Source organism: Buteo buteo, chromosome 10, assembly GCF_964188355.1.
Source record: "Buteo buteo chromosome 10, bButBut1.hap1.1, whole genome shotgun sequence".
In the NCBI taxonomy this organism is placed as follows: Eukaryota; Metazoa; Chordata; class Aves; order Accipitriformes; family Accipitridae; genus Buteo; species Buteo buteo.
In genome coordinates, this window is record NC_134180.1 from 43,559,746 (window position 1) to 43,573,695 (window position 13,950).

The 13,950-nt window shown below is 37.4% G+C and overlaps 1 protein-coding gene across 2 annotated transcripts in view; it reads left to right on the top strand.

Annotated features, from left to right (window-relative positions):
• The window catches only part of LRRC7 (leucine rich repeat containing 7), a 176,054-nt gene that overhangs the window by 82,960 nt on the left and 79,144 nt on the right, over positions 1-13,950 (top strand). For both annotated transcript variants that reach the window (XM_075037363.1, XM_075037364.1), the window contains 2 exons: positions 274-363; positions 3,395-3,451. In XM_075037363.1, the coding sequence (XP_074893464.1) occupies positions 274-363; positions 3,395-3,451 (147 nt within the window). The remainder of the gene's footprint in view (positions 1-273; positions 364-3,394; positions 3,452-13,950) is intronic.

Below are 13,950 nucleotides of genomic sequence, written 5' to 3' on the forward strand. Positions count from 1 at the left end.
CAAGCAAGCACCTTTGGCTTAAAACCCTCAGCTAGGAAGGGAGAAAAGGCTGATGTAACTTGAATGTGCCAGGCATTTGCATTTCATGTGGTTATAGCAACGTGGAAAAGATGAGAATGGGCAAAAATGTTGTCTGTAACAAGTAAGTTCTTGAGAATTTGGGTAGAAAAAGAAGGTGAGAGAGAAAATCATCTTTCTCTTTCTAAATATATATTGTTATTATTTCCATAGCAACTTTGGTGTGAGCATTAAGCTTTTAACTGGTTTTTTTAGGCTGCCAGATGGCTTCACACAACTTCTAAATTTGACCCAGCTCTATCTAAATGATGCCTTTTTGGAGTTTCTTCCAGCTAACTTTGGAAGGTAAGAATTAGTCATCAAAGCACATTGCTCTTTCATATGAACCCAGTTGAGGCTTTAAGGGACCATTTTAAAGCTGTATTCTTTTTAAAAACAAAGCCAAACTAAAACCCAAAGAGATTTTGGCTTTTCAGCCCTATTTTGATGAATGATTGTTGTTAGAGAGACTGTTAGGTCAGCAAGAATTTTATGATGAAGTGATGCAGTTTGGTGGTTTAGGGAAAAGGTGAGAAGAAATAGAAATTGAAGAAGAGGCCTGTCGTTGATCAAATGTGTTATTAAATTGTGGCAAGGGCAGAAAATAACAATGTGGTCTATGCCCATTGAAAAATGAACAGAAAGAAAATGTGTTGTGAGTCAGAAGGGAAGAAAGAAATGACTGAGCGTGGTGGAGTAACCAAAGGAAAAATGTGAAAGCCAGAACAAGAGAGAAGACTCAAAAGACAGCAGAGCAGAAAGGATGTAGAATGAGAGTAAAAATAAATGCAGCCAAAACCGAGCCAAGAAGTGTTAGATAAGGACAAAGCAGAGGGGGGTGGAAATCAAAGTTAACACAATTTGCCACGGTCATTTAAGAGGGCAGTAGAAGTTAGTGGATCCTTACACTGCGCAGGTCTGGCAGAAATGTCAAGTTTATTCCACCTCTGTTACACTGGTGAGGGAATGGTCAGCCTTTCTGCCCTCGGATTGTCTACTTGGGCAAAGAGCTCAGAAGACAAAGGATTAACAGAGAAAATACATGGTGGTGTTACAGAATTCACCTAGTATTTGTTTTTTCCTGGTCTGTCCAGCTACCCGTATGTGTGTTTTTTTGTTCAACTGTGGTAACATCAACTCAGCACTCCAAAATTAATGCTGAGGTGATGTAATTTGTGTTGAAAATGACATTGGTATGCTCAGGCACTGAGAAATGGGAAGTGCTGCTTTATCAGCATTCATTTGATGGGCCTGTCACTGACCCAGAGCTGAGTCTGGGCTTTACGCTGGAATACCTTTTAGAAAATCCTAGTTGAAGAAGGAGAAAGAAAAATTGTCATTGTTTGCATTTGATGAGTGTTTGGAATATCAAAGTAAATCCTAAGACAGCCTGCTTCTGCAGCTTGGAATCAGACATTATGTTCAAATGTCAAGGAAAAACAAATATATGAAATATCCTGCGATTTATCAGATGTGTAGTGTTTATATTCATTATACTCTTCTAAAGCCTTGCTGGTACATTGTCTAATAATCTTTGTCGCTTAAGGAGATGTCCAGTATTCTAAATCTTTTAACAGAAAGCACTAGCTTTTTTTTTAATTTATTTTACAAATACATATTTTATCTGAATGAAATGACGCTTGTTCCTTTATCATTATTCTGCTCCTATATTATCTATTTGGTGTCTTGCATTTACAAATCCTGGTCATGTTTCCGAAGCTGCCCACATTAGCATACAGACATTACGCTTTCTTTTTTACTAGCCATGTGTAGGCCTTTACCTCTATCTCCCTTATTGCTCTTCTCCAAATTTTAGTGCTTTCTTTATATGTTTTGTACAGTAATATTCAGTTAGTCTGTTATAGTCTCATTTAGCCATGTGAATAAGTCAGGAACGGAGTCTGCCTGAGCATCATGTAAATGTCTCTCCACATTTCTCATTTAAAGTTGTTCTTTTTAGTCCTAGTTAAGCACAACTGTAGGACTTGAAATATTTTCTGCTTTATTTGGTAGGAAAAAGATGAAAATCAGAGTTTTCTAGAAGAGCATAACATTGCGAAGCCTGGGATTGCATGAAGTAGAAAACTGATGTTGTGCTGGACAGAGAAAAACATTTAAAGTTTAGTTGTATTTTTTTAAACTTTTCTCACAGACACATGTTTACACTTGTGGCATTAAAGGACCTGGACTGTAGAGTAATATGAAAAGCAGTATTAATGAAATTGTTGAAGCTTACCATAAAGTTCTTCAATAAACTTTCTTCACATTTAGAAACTATGTTATCAGCCTAAAAGCTTTAATAGTGTGACATCTCTGTTTAGAAATGATACAATTACAAATAAATTATGTAGAAGCATGGAGTTTCACGTAGGCCTTGAGCAATCCTGGGCACAGTCAGCTCATGCATTGAATGTACCTCCAAAAAATAGTTCATCTGATACTCCAGATTATCTGCAAGTGGAGTTGTACAATTTGAGATGAGGAGAAAAGGACCTTGTTCATCCTTCTGGTTTTGCATCCTCTTCCTTTTCCTCCCCACATTGGTTATAATTTGGGATTAAAGAACCAGCAAAAGGGTGGCATGAATCAAAATCCTTTCATATTTATGAAGTTATCTTCCTAGGCAATATGGGTAAGTAGACAATACTGCCCCAAATTCTGGAACTCTAATACATTAGTTTCTTCATCTCTTATCTGATGTGTCCTTCTTCCTTCCCATTATTCTACTTCATTGAATTTATTGCTGTGGCTTAAATAATGTTGCCATTTAGAGTTTGCACAATGATATGGAATTGTGAAGTACTGTTGTGTATAGGTTCTAATTCATGCCAACACTTAAGCACATGTCCTAATTCTATTTAAAATACAGTAAATTAAATGGAGATCTGTTCTGTAGCATTTGTCTGCCTGTGTGGATTTGTAGAATTCAGTGCTCAAAAAATGCAAAAGTAAGTTGTGAACTAAATAGCAGTTGCTTTTTATCCTGTAATAGATCTGGAAGTGTTTGAGAGAAATTAACTCTTACTATGTTTGCCTTGTTTGAATAATTAATAAAAATACTTTAGAATTACTGTGAAAATGTGATATATGTCAAAGTTTTTCGGAAGAGTTCAGATAAGGACAGATATGTCCTTACCTGAAACTATCTGTCCTTACATGAAGCTATTTGGTTCTGAATATATTTTTTACTGTATTCAGCCCCACAATAACTGGATGTCTTACTATTGTGCATTAAGCGGACTCTTTTTTTTTGTTGAAATAAGTATTTTCAAATCATTCTTATGGATTGCTGAACTAATTCATTGAATGAACTAATTATTTCCTATCATATTTCTAGACTTGTCAAATTGAGAATTTTGGAGTTAAGAGAAAATCACTTGAAAACTCTACCAAAGTAAGTGATCGAATATTTACATAAGTCTCTTTCACCTGAAATTTCCAAAACTGCAAACTGTTTTTATTGTTAGCAATGCAATGGTGTCACTTCTGTTAAGAGTTTTTCTTTTCCATGGTTTAAAGAAATTCTACCAAAAGTTTTTAGCAAAAAGCAAACATATAATGGAAGATGGAGGTTGGTACATTAGCTGGCTGTAACTCAATGTCCAAAATCTATAACATGACATTTTAAAATATGAGATGTAAACAAAATTGGAAAACAACCTATGAGATAACCCTGGTCAGCGATTATGTGACAGTATTTTCCTCATCAACAAGTAATCTGATGTATTGAAAACCTACTCAATGTAACCTCAGTGGAACAATCTCCCCATATGATCTGTACAGAAGTTAAATGTATTTGGTGGTTTACAATACTGTTTAGAAACCTGTATCATCAGAATATTGAAGAAATGCCAATTTGGTAGTGTTTCTTGGTACTATTTACCAGAAAAGTAAGTTGCTATAACTTGTTGCTATAATTTGACCAACATTTAAATGATATTTTGAAAAAGAAAAAGTAAAAAAGAAAAAAAAAATCTGTACACTTCCCATGCTAAATATAGGAAGTTGCACTGCATAAAGCAAGGAATATTTTTTTGTGTTCAGACCAGTGTTGTGTAAGTGTTTTCAGTAACAGGTATCCTAACTAATGAAAAAACATCCATGGATTTGGGGATTGTTAGAAACAGGGATTGTCCCCATTATAAGTGAGACTTATGGTGGTGGCAATAGAATGTATTTATTAAACGTTGCTAATATTGAATTGCATATTATTTAGCTCATTTAAAAACGGCACCCTATTTAGCAAGCATGAATTTATCAAAATCTCCTCTACAGGCATTTTGCCTATAATGGGATATAGTGACATTTTCACTGCTTCCTGCGGGCTTTTATCCACAGCATGTTCCTTTTCTAAAGGAAAGCTATTTTTTTGTGTTAAAGGCAGTATTCTTTATAACTGTTGAAAACATTTGTTTGCATAATTTTTCTATTTCCTCTGTTCTGAGTTACATTTACTATTTTGGAAAATCAAAACAAAAAGCTTCAATCTGCTACCAAAGTGTTTATCTGCATTTAAAAATGAGACCTGTTCAGGACAGCAGATCTGCAGCCTTTGAGGTCTTTATCATCTGAAAGGCTATATACAAGCTGTAGTATATACATGTTACCTAGACTACCTCTTAAACATCAGTCTCTTAGAAGGGAATTGTGTAGTCTTTGCATTCAGAAAGTGCTTGTTGGAATAAATGGATGAGTGTGTTGGAATAAATGGATGTGTCATCTCTGCAAGCAAAAAAAGTGCATAATGTAATGGATAGACAGGAGTTAACACACATTACAGAGTATTAATTTAGGGGATATACATCCTGCTTCCTTGTTAGGATGAATTTGACCTCTTTTATAAAAAGCCAGTAACTACTAGGCTAAAGCAGCATCTCTTTGCATACTGGAATGGGCCTGGGCAGATCAGGGCTGAGCGTGGGAGGTTGGAGGAGGAGAGTGGTGAGGCCATGGGTGAATGCAGGCACGGTAGTGTGGCAGGTAGGGCTAAAGCAGTATCAGTATGTCGTTTAGGCTTTACAGGGAGACAGGAAAACGTTAAATACCAGACTCTTTTATTTTCTCAGCCAATAAGAGAAGGAAAATTGTGACAAGAAAACTGCGTCTACAATAAAACCATCTGCAGTTAGGAAAACAAATGCAGTAACATAAACCAGAATATATTTTACAATCTAGTTGCAAAAAAAGGTGATGCAGGTCTTTCAGATATATACTTAGAGGCTTTCTTTCTTATCCTATAATTTATTAGATATATCATGAATAAGATAACCTGATTATGTTGGTAGTTTGTCCATTAGTTCTAATGTAAGAAAAGACAGGAGAAGGAAGGCAAATAAATAATTTTAATATTGTAATTTGGCTTTTAAATAGATATGAAATGCACTGTAATACTGTTTTAAGTAACTTCTGCTCAGTACTATTACCATGTTAAGTGCCACTTAAAAGATGTTACCAAAAAGCAGATCATATTCTTTCATTTGTTCTGTGCTGTAAAATATATGTATAAAGAATTTTTAAAGGAAACATTTAGCATTTTGGCATAAACAGGAATTAAATGTGCTTTGTGTTTACCATAGCTCTAATTTTACTACATTTCATACTAAATCAACAGTCAAGATTGTTGTAAAATGTATCCATAGTAACTGAATGCAAAATGTTCTAAAATTATTTACAAAAATATCAGATTAAGTAAATACTAACTATGGTTGGCTGAAAGATAGCTCTCTAACCAGAGCCTAGATCTCCAAAATGTCCCTCTTTAATACAACTTGCGTTAGAAAATGAGAGCTTCCCTTTGTTGAATTTGTTGACATAATTTTTACGGCATCTAAAACATGTCCAAACATATCACTGTATTCCTAGACACTTTCCTGATAGAAAATTAGTGAAGCGTTGTTCATAAAATGTTTTGAAGATTATTCTGATTTCTTCTGACAAGCATACCAAACATTTAAAATAACACTGTCTTGCTGTATCATACTGGGCTGGAGACATACATTGCTCTTCAAATGAAAATGTTGCAGGATGTTACTATTTTCTGTCAGCAGTACTTTCTCTTCAGAAAATACTACTAGGCTTACAAATATTTCTGACATTCTGAAAATATTTGTATGTTTAGTCCATAGATCTTCACAATACTGTTTTATAAAACCAGCAATTTTTTTTCTCTCTCATATGGTTTGATTAAAGATTATTATTGATACTGGTTTCCAGGATCTTTTGAGCATTTAGAAATATTTGGAAATGTCTGGCCAATATTGCAAATAATTTCTAATATTTTATTAAAGCTTTAATTTGTGCAACAAAACCAGAAAAATCTGGGGTTTTTTCTCTTGAATTTCTGTTAAATGTTTCAGAACATTTGTGAGATTCTGACCAGGTTTCTTACATCTGAACAATGTTACCACCTAGGTTGTGACAGGGTTGTCTTTTGGCTTGAAGAACCAACTAAGATAATTTTTATTATTCTGTTTGGATAAAAGTGTACTTGATCTTTACTCGCTGTAACAACATGTAATAATAGCTCGGGATGGTGTTTTATAGACCGTGGCTCCTGACAGCTCCGTAGCGTTCTGTTCTGTAATACTGCCATACTGAAATATGTATTTGAAGCCACAGGCGAGGCTTTCCAATTGCCAGTGATGTTTTCAGTCATTCTGCACCCAAACTGAAGCAATTAAAATCAGTGGACAGATTCCTGTTTGCATCAGTGGGTTTGGAATGAGGCAGTTTGTGCTTCAGTGCTTAATTATTCTGTGTTTGAGTAATTTCTCAGAGTGAAGAGATGTAATTCCCAGTTTTCTATCCTGCTGAGTAAGGCTGTAGTTCAACCTGGATAGGAAGATACAGGAAAAGAGGAGGCTGCCAAGGGAGGAACCACTTAGAGAATTGTGGTAGGAGCCTGACAAGTCCCACAGGTCCCACCAAGGGCCCACCTTGCCCTCAGTCCTGTTTATGGCAGTGATCAAACTTACCTGGCAGGATCTGAGTAACTTGGTATCTGTAAACCTCTTTTCATTAACGTCCTTTTCTGTGTGGTTTCTAAACAAACTAACCAGCGTGGACCCCAGCCCAGAGCCTGACTATTGGCAGCTCCTCCTCCTCCTCCACTCATTTAAAATTGGTATTTTTGCCAATCTTTGGTCATTCATTTATCCATGTGAAGACCCTCTCTGATCACATAGCTGCTTAGGCTAAGAACTTTCAGTGAAGGACCTTTGCATGTATCTCTTGGAAATGAGGATAGACTTTATTGTCCAGCTCTTTTGTAGTCTTGACTCTTTCAGAAGAGTCCAGAAGTATTTTGAGTCATCCCTACTCATCACAAAAACTGTGTTTAACTTCCCCGGTGTGTCATATTTGTCTGCATATCCTCTTATTCTATTGTTTAAAAGAGCTTCTGTTAATTTGCCTGATACAGTTGTCAAAGTCACTGGTCTTTTGTTTCCTAGGCTTATCCTGGAATGATTTGAAAATTGTTGTGACATTAATTACATACTTCCCAGTCATCTAGTGCTGAAGCCCTGTGTGAGAGGTTTTTTGTGTCATACATACATACATGTTGTCTGAGCTCTTGACTGTGGGTAAGCGTTGCAGCATGGGAGCCTGCCCAAACTCTGAATACAAATGCAGAAAATTAATTTAGTTTTTCTGCTCTGACCTTTTTTTCTGAGCATTCCTTTTCTATCTTTTCCATAGACTCTGGCAGGCTTCCTGCTCCTGAGGGGCCTGAAGAAAGATTTATTATTACTTTTTATGCCTTTTTTCAAATATTTCTGAAGATATTTTTTGTCCTTTTATAGTTAACCATTGTGTTCTATTTCCTTATTTGGACATGTTTTCATCTTTTTTAAAGGATATCTTTTAAGTCTATATTTTCTTCTTTGCCACATTGGCTTTGAATTTTCTCAAGTCCTTTTGACAGGTGATTTTGTATTGCTTTAAGTGTCTTGATCTTCTCCCAGCAGCAATTTAGCTTGCTTAGCTGATGCGGAGGACTTCTCACTGTGATTATTTTCTCGTACCTGTCCAGAGCCATCCTGAGAAAGGCTGGAGCTACTAAACTCAGAGGCCAGACATTACTCCTGAAGGTCTCCTCATGTGGCTCCTGATCTTTTCCCCCATGTGGCTCCAGTACTCGCTGGTTGATGCAGAGAGGGACAGACTGGCAGACTGTTTGCCGTAGCACATTGCAGTCCCAGGACTTTGTCCACATTGCATCTTTAATGACAGTGAAGTCCGTGCTGGTCAGTGGCCTCGACGTGTGCCAAGCACGTGTAGGAGGCTGACTGCTGAGGAGCAGCGTGCAACTCCTACAGTGGCTTCACCAGGAAGGAAACAGCTGTGAGAGCACCAGTGACACACGTAAGTGTGCGTATGTATAGCTGGCACAAGGCATACCTGCACCAAAGAGAAATTGTCCTGAGTGTAAAATCAAGAAGATAGATGCACCCAGTGACCACCTCCACCTTTCCTTCTTCTTACTCAAAAGTATAAGGTCTGCTTGTTTGTCAGAGTTGTTCAGCATTATCCATGTGGGTTGTTCAGTATTATCTGTGTGGGTGTTGTCAATGAATGTCAGTGCGTGTGTCAGCATCTCTGGGTTCAGCGCTATAACCTCTGATTACAGTTGCACTTTTCATCTGTTGTGTCTAGCGAAACAGAAAACACCCCACTTAAATGTATTTTTTTCTTAAAAACTTTGTTAGTTGCACATTTCAGTTATGTATCAGAGCACATATATATTTACATACATACATAGGTGTATACACACACATATGTATGTATACATACAAATGATTAGTGAAGAGATGTACTAACACACCTGGTTTCTGGAGGTGCTGTGTCTATACCAGCTCACAGTACAAGGGTTAGCATGCATACCTCCATGTGCAATGATCCTTTACTGTCACCCACTCATTTGGAGGTACCCATACCGATCAGGGCAGCGGTAGCTGCGTGGAAGTGCTTCTGCTGTTTCCCTGGTGCCGCGTGGGGATGCTGTGGTGGGTGCACCCCTCTTCCCCCAAAATGCCTCTGCCTAGCACATGGCTGCTGTCAGGAGCTAGCATTTCTGCCTGCACTGTTCTTGTTCCTCAAGCTGTCACAGAACTAAAATTTAAGAACAGGAGGGAGGCTGCTATTGAGACCATAACTACTTACCAAATATATTTGGCCATTTTAAAATCATGATCGTGAAACAGGAGTTAATGAATTTTCTGATAAATGTTACGAAGTGTATGAGTGTGTGTGCAAGCGTGTGTGTGTGCACCTGGCTTTGTGAACTAGGTGTTCACATTATTGTCTCAGTATTCCTATTTCACTCCAGATAAACAGCTTTCATACCACTGTTACCCTCTTCTCTGTTTCCCACTCTCTTAGTTGTAGCTTCAGCTTATGTGGCTTTGTCTCACCTCTGGTACAAATTGGAGTGCTGTTTTCCCATACAATTGCACAATGAGGCATTTTTACCTAGTGGTTAAATAATTATTACGCTAACAGTGTCTGTGTTGATGTTTTTGAAGCCATTTACCAAATACCTTTTGTGTTGGAGCTGCAAACTCCAAGGCCTATACTTCGTTATAAGGCTACCCTTTATGAATGGCTATAAATATTGGACACTCCAGTAAGAATAGTCTGACAGTGACTTTCTAACTTGTATAATTAATCCAGCCACTCTGATGCACAGGATATTTAATAATTTTCTTTGAGGAGTTATGTAAATGATATAAAGTATCACTATGCTTTCCCACTGTTTGGTAAGTAGATTTTACTGAATGTGCAAGAGTTCAGGCACTAAGCACTTCTGTTTGTGTTAACATATATTGGTATAGGAAGTAAACTTGTTCTAACCATTAGTTGTTTCTGGAAAGTTATTTCAAACTAGTTGAACGAAAGTTCACAGTGGATACAAATACAGAAGTCATGTTTGTGCTGCCTACACTGTAGAAAACAACTTTTACATTATGATGAGTCAAATGTAAATTGTGCAGCAGCAGCAGCTGTGTTCTGCAGTCAGCCTTTGGGTTTTATTGCTTCATTTCTGACTGCAGTTCGAGGCCTGGTGCTTTTTCTGGATGTTTACTTGTAGTAAATGTACTGCTGGGCAGTAGATCATCCAAATACAGTCTGATATTCTCCCCAAATAAGTGAAAAACAAAAGTTTGTGTTCAAATTGGATGTAAATCCAGAATATTGAAAAGGATATATTGCTCTTGCCCTTCTACCAAAGGGCATCTGGTTAAATCCTACCATTGTTTTCCCAGGTTTTTTTTTTCCCTTGTAAGTGATAAGGCAGTTATATTAGGCAGACTTCATGTTAGTACAGACTATATTTTCATTTCCATCTTGACTGTTTTCAGGGAATTTGAGTATAACTTGGTTTGTGTATTAGTAATAAAGACCCATCAAAGACTCATGCTGTTGCAATGGTGTTCAAAGGAACCAGGACATTCAGGCTGATGAAAGAATCCTCATAGGAGAGAAGAGGGAATCAGTAAAGCCAAAAATATCTTCCAGCATAATTACACCAGCTTATTTAGGAACCAGAGATATGTAGAGGCTATATATAACTATGCATTTTATGTGTGTGTGTATTTATGTAGACAGACACAGATATATAATATGTATGTGTGTATATATGTACACTTATATGTACATACATGTACATATGCTATAATCACATATGTGCTGTATCTGTAGTCAGTCATTTCATAGACTTGGGAACTGACCTAACAAAAACAAACCAAGGGAGCAGTAGGTAGGAGGATAGCCTGAGTGTCAGCGCTAGAAGAGGGCATGGGGAATGTGAATCAGGGGTCAAGGAAGTGAGGGGGGCACGAAGATCAAGGTCTAGATCATATTGGCTGCTGAGGACTTAACACCCCGTGAGCAATGTGACTGCTGGTGTCAGAGAGCCTTCCTTGGCCTGCCCTAGGAAAAGTGCGTTCTGACTTTCTGCTCTTAAAAAATAGCCTGGCCTAGACTAGCTAGTCCACAATTTAACCCAGCCCCAGATCTGAATTGCCAATTTTCCTAATTTTACTGGCCAAGCATTCTAGGAACTGTGGCACGTATACAAAGCCGAGAGGTGGTTCCCCTCACTAATATTCATCACTTGGCTTGTTTGCCTGCTGAGGATCTGTGGTTGTGTCAGGACAGTGCCGAGTTATTACTAACAGTTGAAGTAAATCACCAATTCTTCAAACAAATCTAGTAGCTAAATTTACAACTTAGTTGGGAAAGGAATGTTCTGAGCAAATTTCAAATGTAACAACAAAAGCTTTTAGTTTATCTAACAGTTGCATTTAAGCCTGGTCTGGTTACTAGTCCTTTGGAAGCTCATTAATTTTCATTGAATTTTACATTTTCTGAGATTAGGTTCTGTCATAAATATTCATTGCTCTTCATAGCAACAATTGTCAGTAGACCTGCCACTCCTAAACTGAATGTTTTGGGACGTTAACATCCCGTTGAATTCCTGAGAGCAATCAAGAATATTTTATATCTCAGGAAAGAATCTGGAAACTACACCCATGCTGTTGCTTGCACCAAGCAGCCAGGCAACCTGCCTATATTTTTTCAAAAATCTTTGAGTAAATTAAAGTACTTTTGACCTCTTTAAATTGCTTTTAGAGCTGTTTGGGCTGAGGAAAACACCTTTTCAGGGTTTTGTGGGATTTTATTCAGTAGACATCTGTAAAATTGAAAAATTGTAGAAACTGCATTTGTAAATGGTGAGTCACTAGTGTCTGAGAAACTGTAGGTGCTGGTAATTGATGAGAAAATACTTGTATTTGTTGTGCTCATCCTAATGACTCACTGTTTCCCAACTGAAGCTGTGGCTTCTCACCTCTTTTTCAGTGTTTTTGACAGTAGGTATTACAGCTATTGTTCTTCTGCAATACCGTGCTATTAGGAAATAATGTACAATGGAGACATTACCAAAGGGGTGGGTCCCTAGCAGCTAATGTTAGGGAAAACCAGGATTTCTCTTGGTCTTCAGCTATTGCTCAGAATTAATTTGCTTTGCGAAGAGTAAAAAATTGTAGATCAAGTTCTCAAGTACAGCCTCTAAAATTGGAAGAACTATGTAATTCTGAAGATGAGACCAATTAAAAACTGGGTGAAATGTAATAGTGCAGTGCGCAAGGTCATGTACTGAGGGACTAATAGGAATTTATGTTATAAATTAGGAGTTCTTCAGTAAGAAATCGTATTGAAAAAAAACCCACAAGTGTATTAGTAGGCTGTAAAATGTCTATGAGTCATTGATCTAATAGCGCCATGACAATGCCAAATGTTCTTTGTCAAAGTATTTTCACTAGAGACAAAGAAGCATTTGTGACATTGTATAAAAAAAAAATAAGGGAGACCTCATTTGGAAATGCTCCAAATGAAATGAGGATGGGGAAGAGCTAAAGAAGGTCCTAATCTGATAGGAAAAAGAATGAATGCAGAGTGTGTTATATGGAAGGGCCCTAAAAATAATGTGATAGTTAATGTAAGAAAACAGAAGTTGAGGGGAGAAACGTTAGTGTTTGTCTCTATGCACACAGTCAAGGAAGTAGACAGCTTGGAAGAGAACTGTTTCTTCTGCCTGGACAAGGGACGGAGTTGTGTGTGGTTAGCAGAGTAACACATAATGGTAAGCTGGCCATGAGAGGTAGGAATGAGAAGTTTCCAAAGTATCAGAGTCATCAGTACCTTCTCCCTTCTCCTTTTAAGCTTGAAAAACATCACTCTGCATTTTGCTGAAAGAGAAAAGCAGCACTTTTGGCTTGGGGGTGGGTCTCCTCAGTGCAGACTAGAGGAGGTAGGAGGTGGGGGAAGCACCTGGGCTGGTCCCTGTCCCACAGCTGCCAGAGGAACTGGCTGTGGGTGTCCTGGCAGGCAGGACGCGCTGGGATGTGCATTCCCTCTGCCCTGGCTGGGCAGTCTGACCTCCTCCTGTCACAAAGTTTTAGTTTTCACCAGAAAATTGTGGAAAGATTAAAGTTAAATGGCACATGTCGCAATCCTGATGGTTCGAACTTGTTGGTGTATCGCAACATCAAATCTGCTCTCCGCCTAAGGCGAATTTTGGTGGTTATTAGATAAACTGGCTGAAATCAACCAGAAATGGTAAGCTTTTATCACAAATTATATAACTACATTGTAAGATTCTTTGCGTTGATGAGCACTTTGATACTCCTTTGAAGATGTTTGCATGCATTGTTCTATTGTTCTTTGTTGTTTCAAATCAGTACATTTCTGAAAGATACTTATTGTCCAATTATCTCTATGTCCCCTTGGTTTGCAGTTGTTTTAGTGCAATCTTCCTGCATTGCCAAAATATTACATACCTGTAATTTTATTCCTGGTTTGAGTCAGGAATAAAAGGACTTTATGGATATGATGATGGTGATGATAGGGTGGGTGGTTTTTTCCTTTTGTTAAAATTAGCCATTTTATATTGATGTGTTTTCAGTCTTAAAATATAAACCAATGTTTTTTCTTCTTGATTGCATGATTTTAGGCTTTGATTGTAATACAATATAACTACGTGAAAATAGAGGCAATATGTTTTAGCCTCACAGCCTTATTTCTGAGAATTGCTGCTAATGGTGTTTGCTGTCAAAATTCAGACTTTACTTGAAAAATCTTTGTTTAGACTTACCTATTGTAGGCAATATAATGTCAAGTCTGTAATCTTCCGTTTTGCTTTTTTCTGCAAATGTCTCAAGTTGTAATGAATCTCTGGATTTTAACTGCCACTGTTTACTTGACAACAGTACTTCTGTGCATTCTGGTTCCACAAAAGAATGGTTTTCAAAAATTCTGTGAAAAATAAACCGTCCTATTTTGTATAATATTTTACTATCAATGCTTGAGTATCTTCCTTGATAAAGGGCA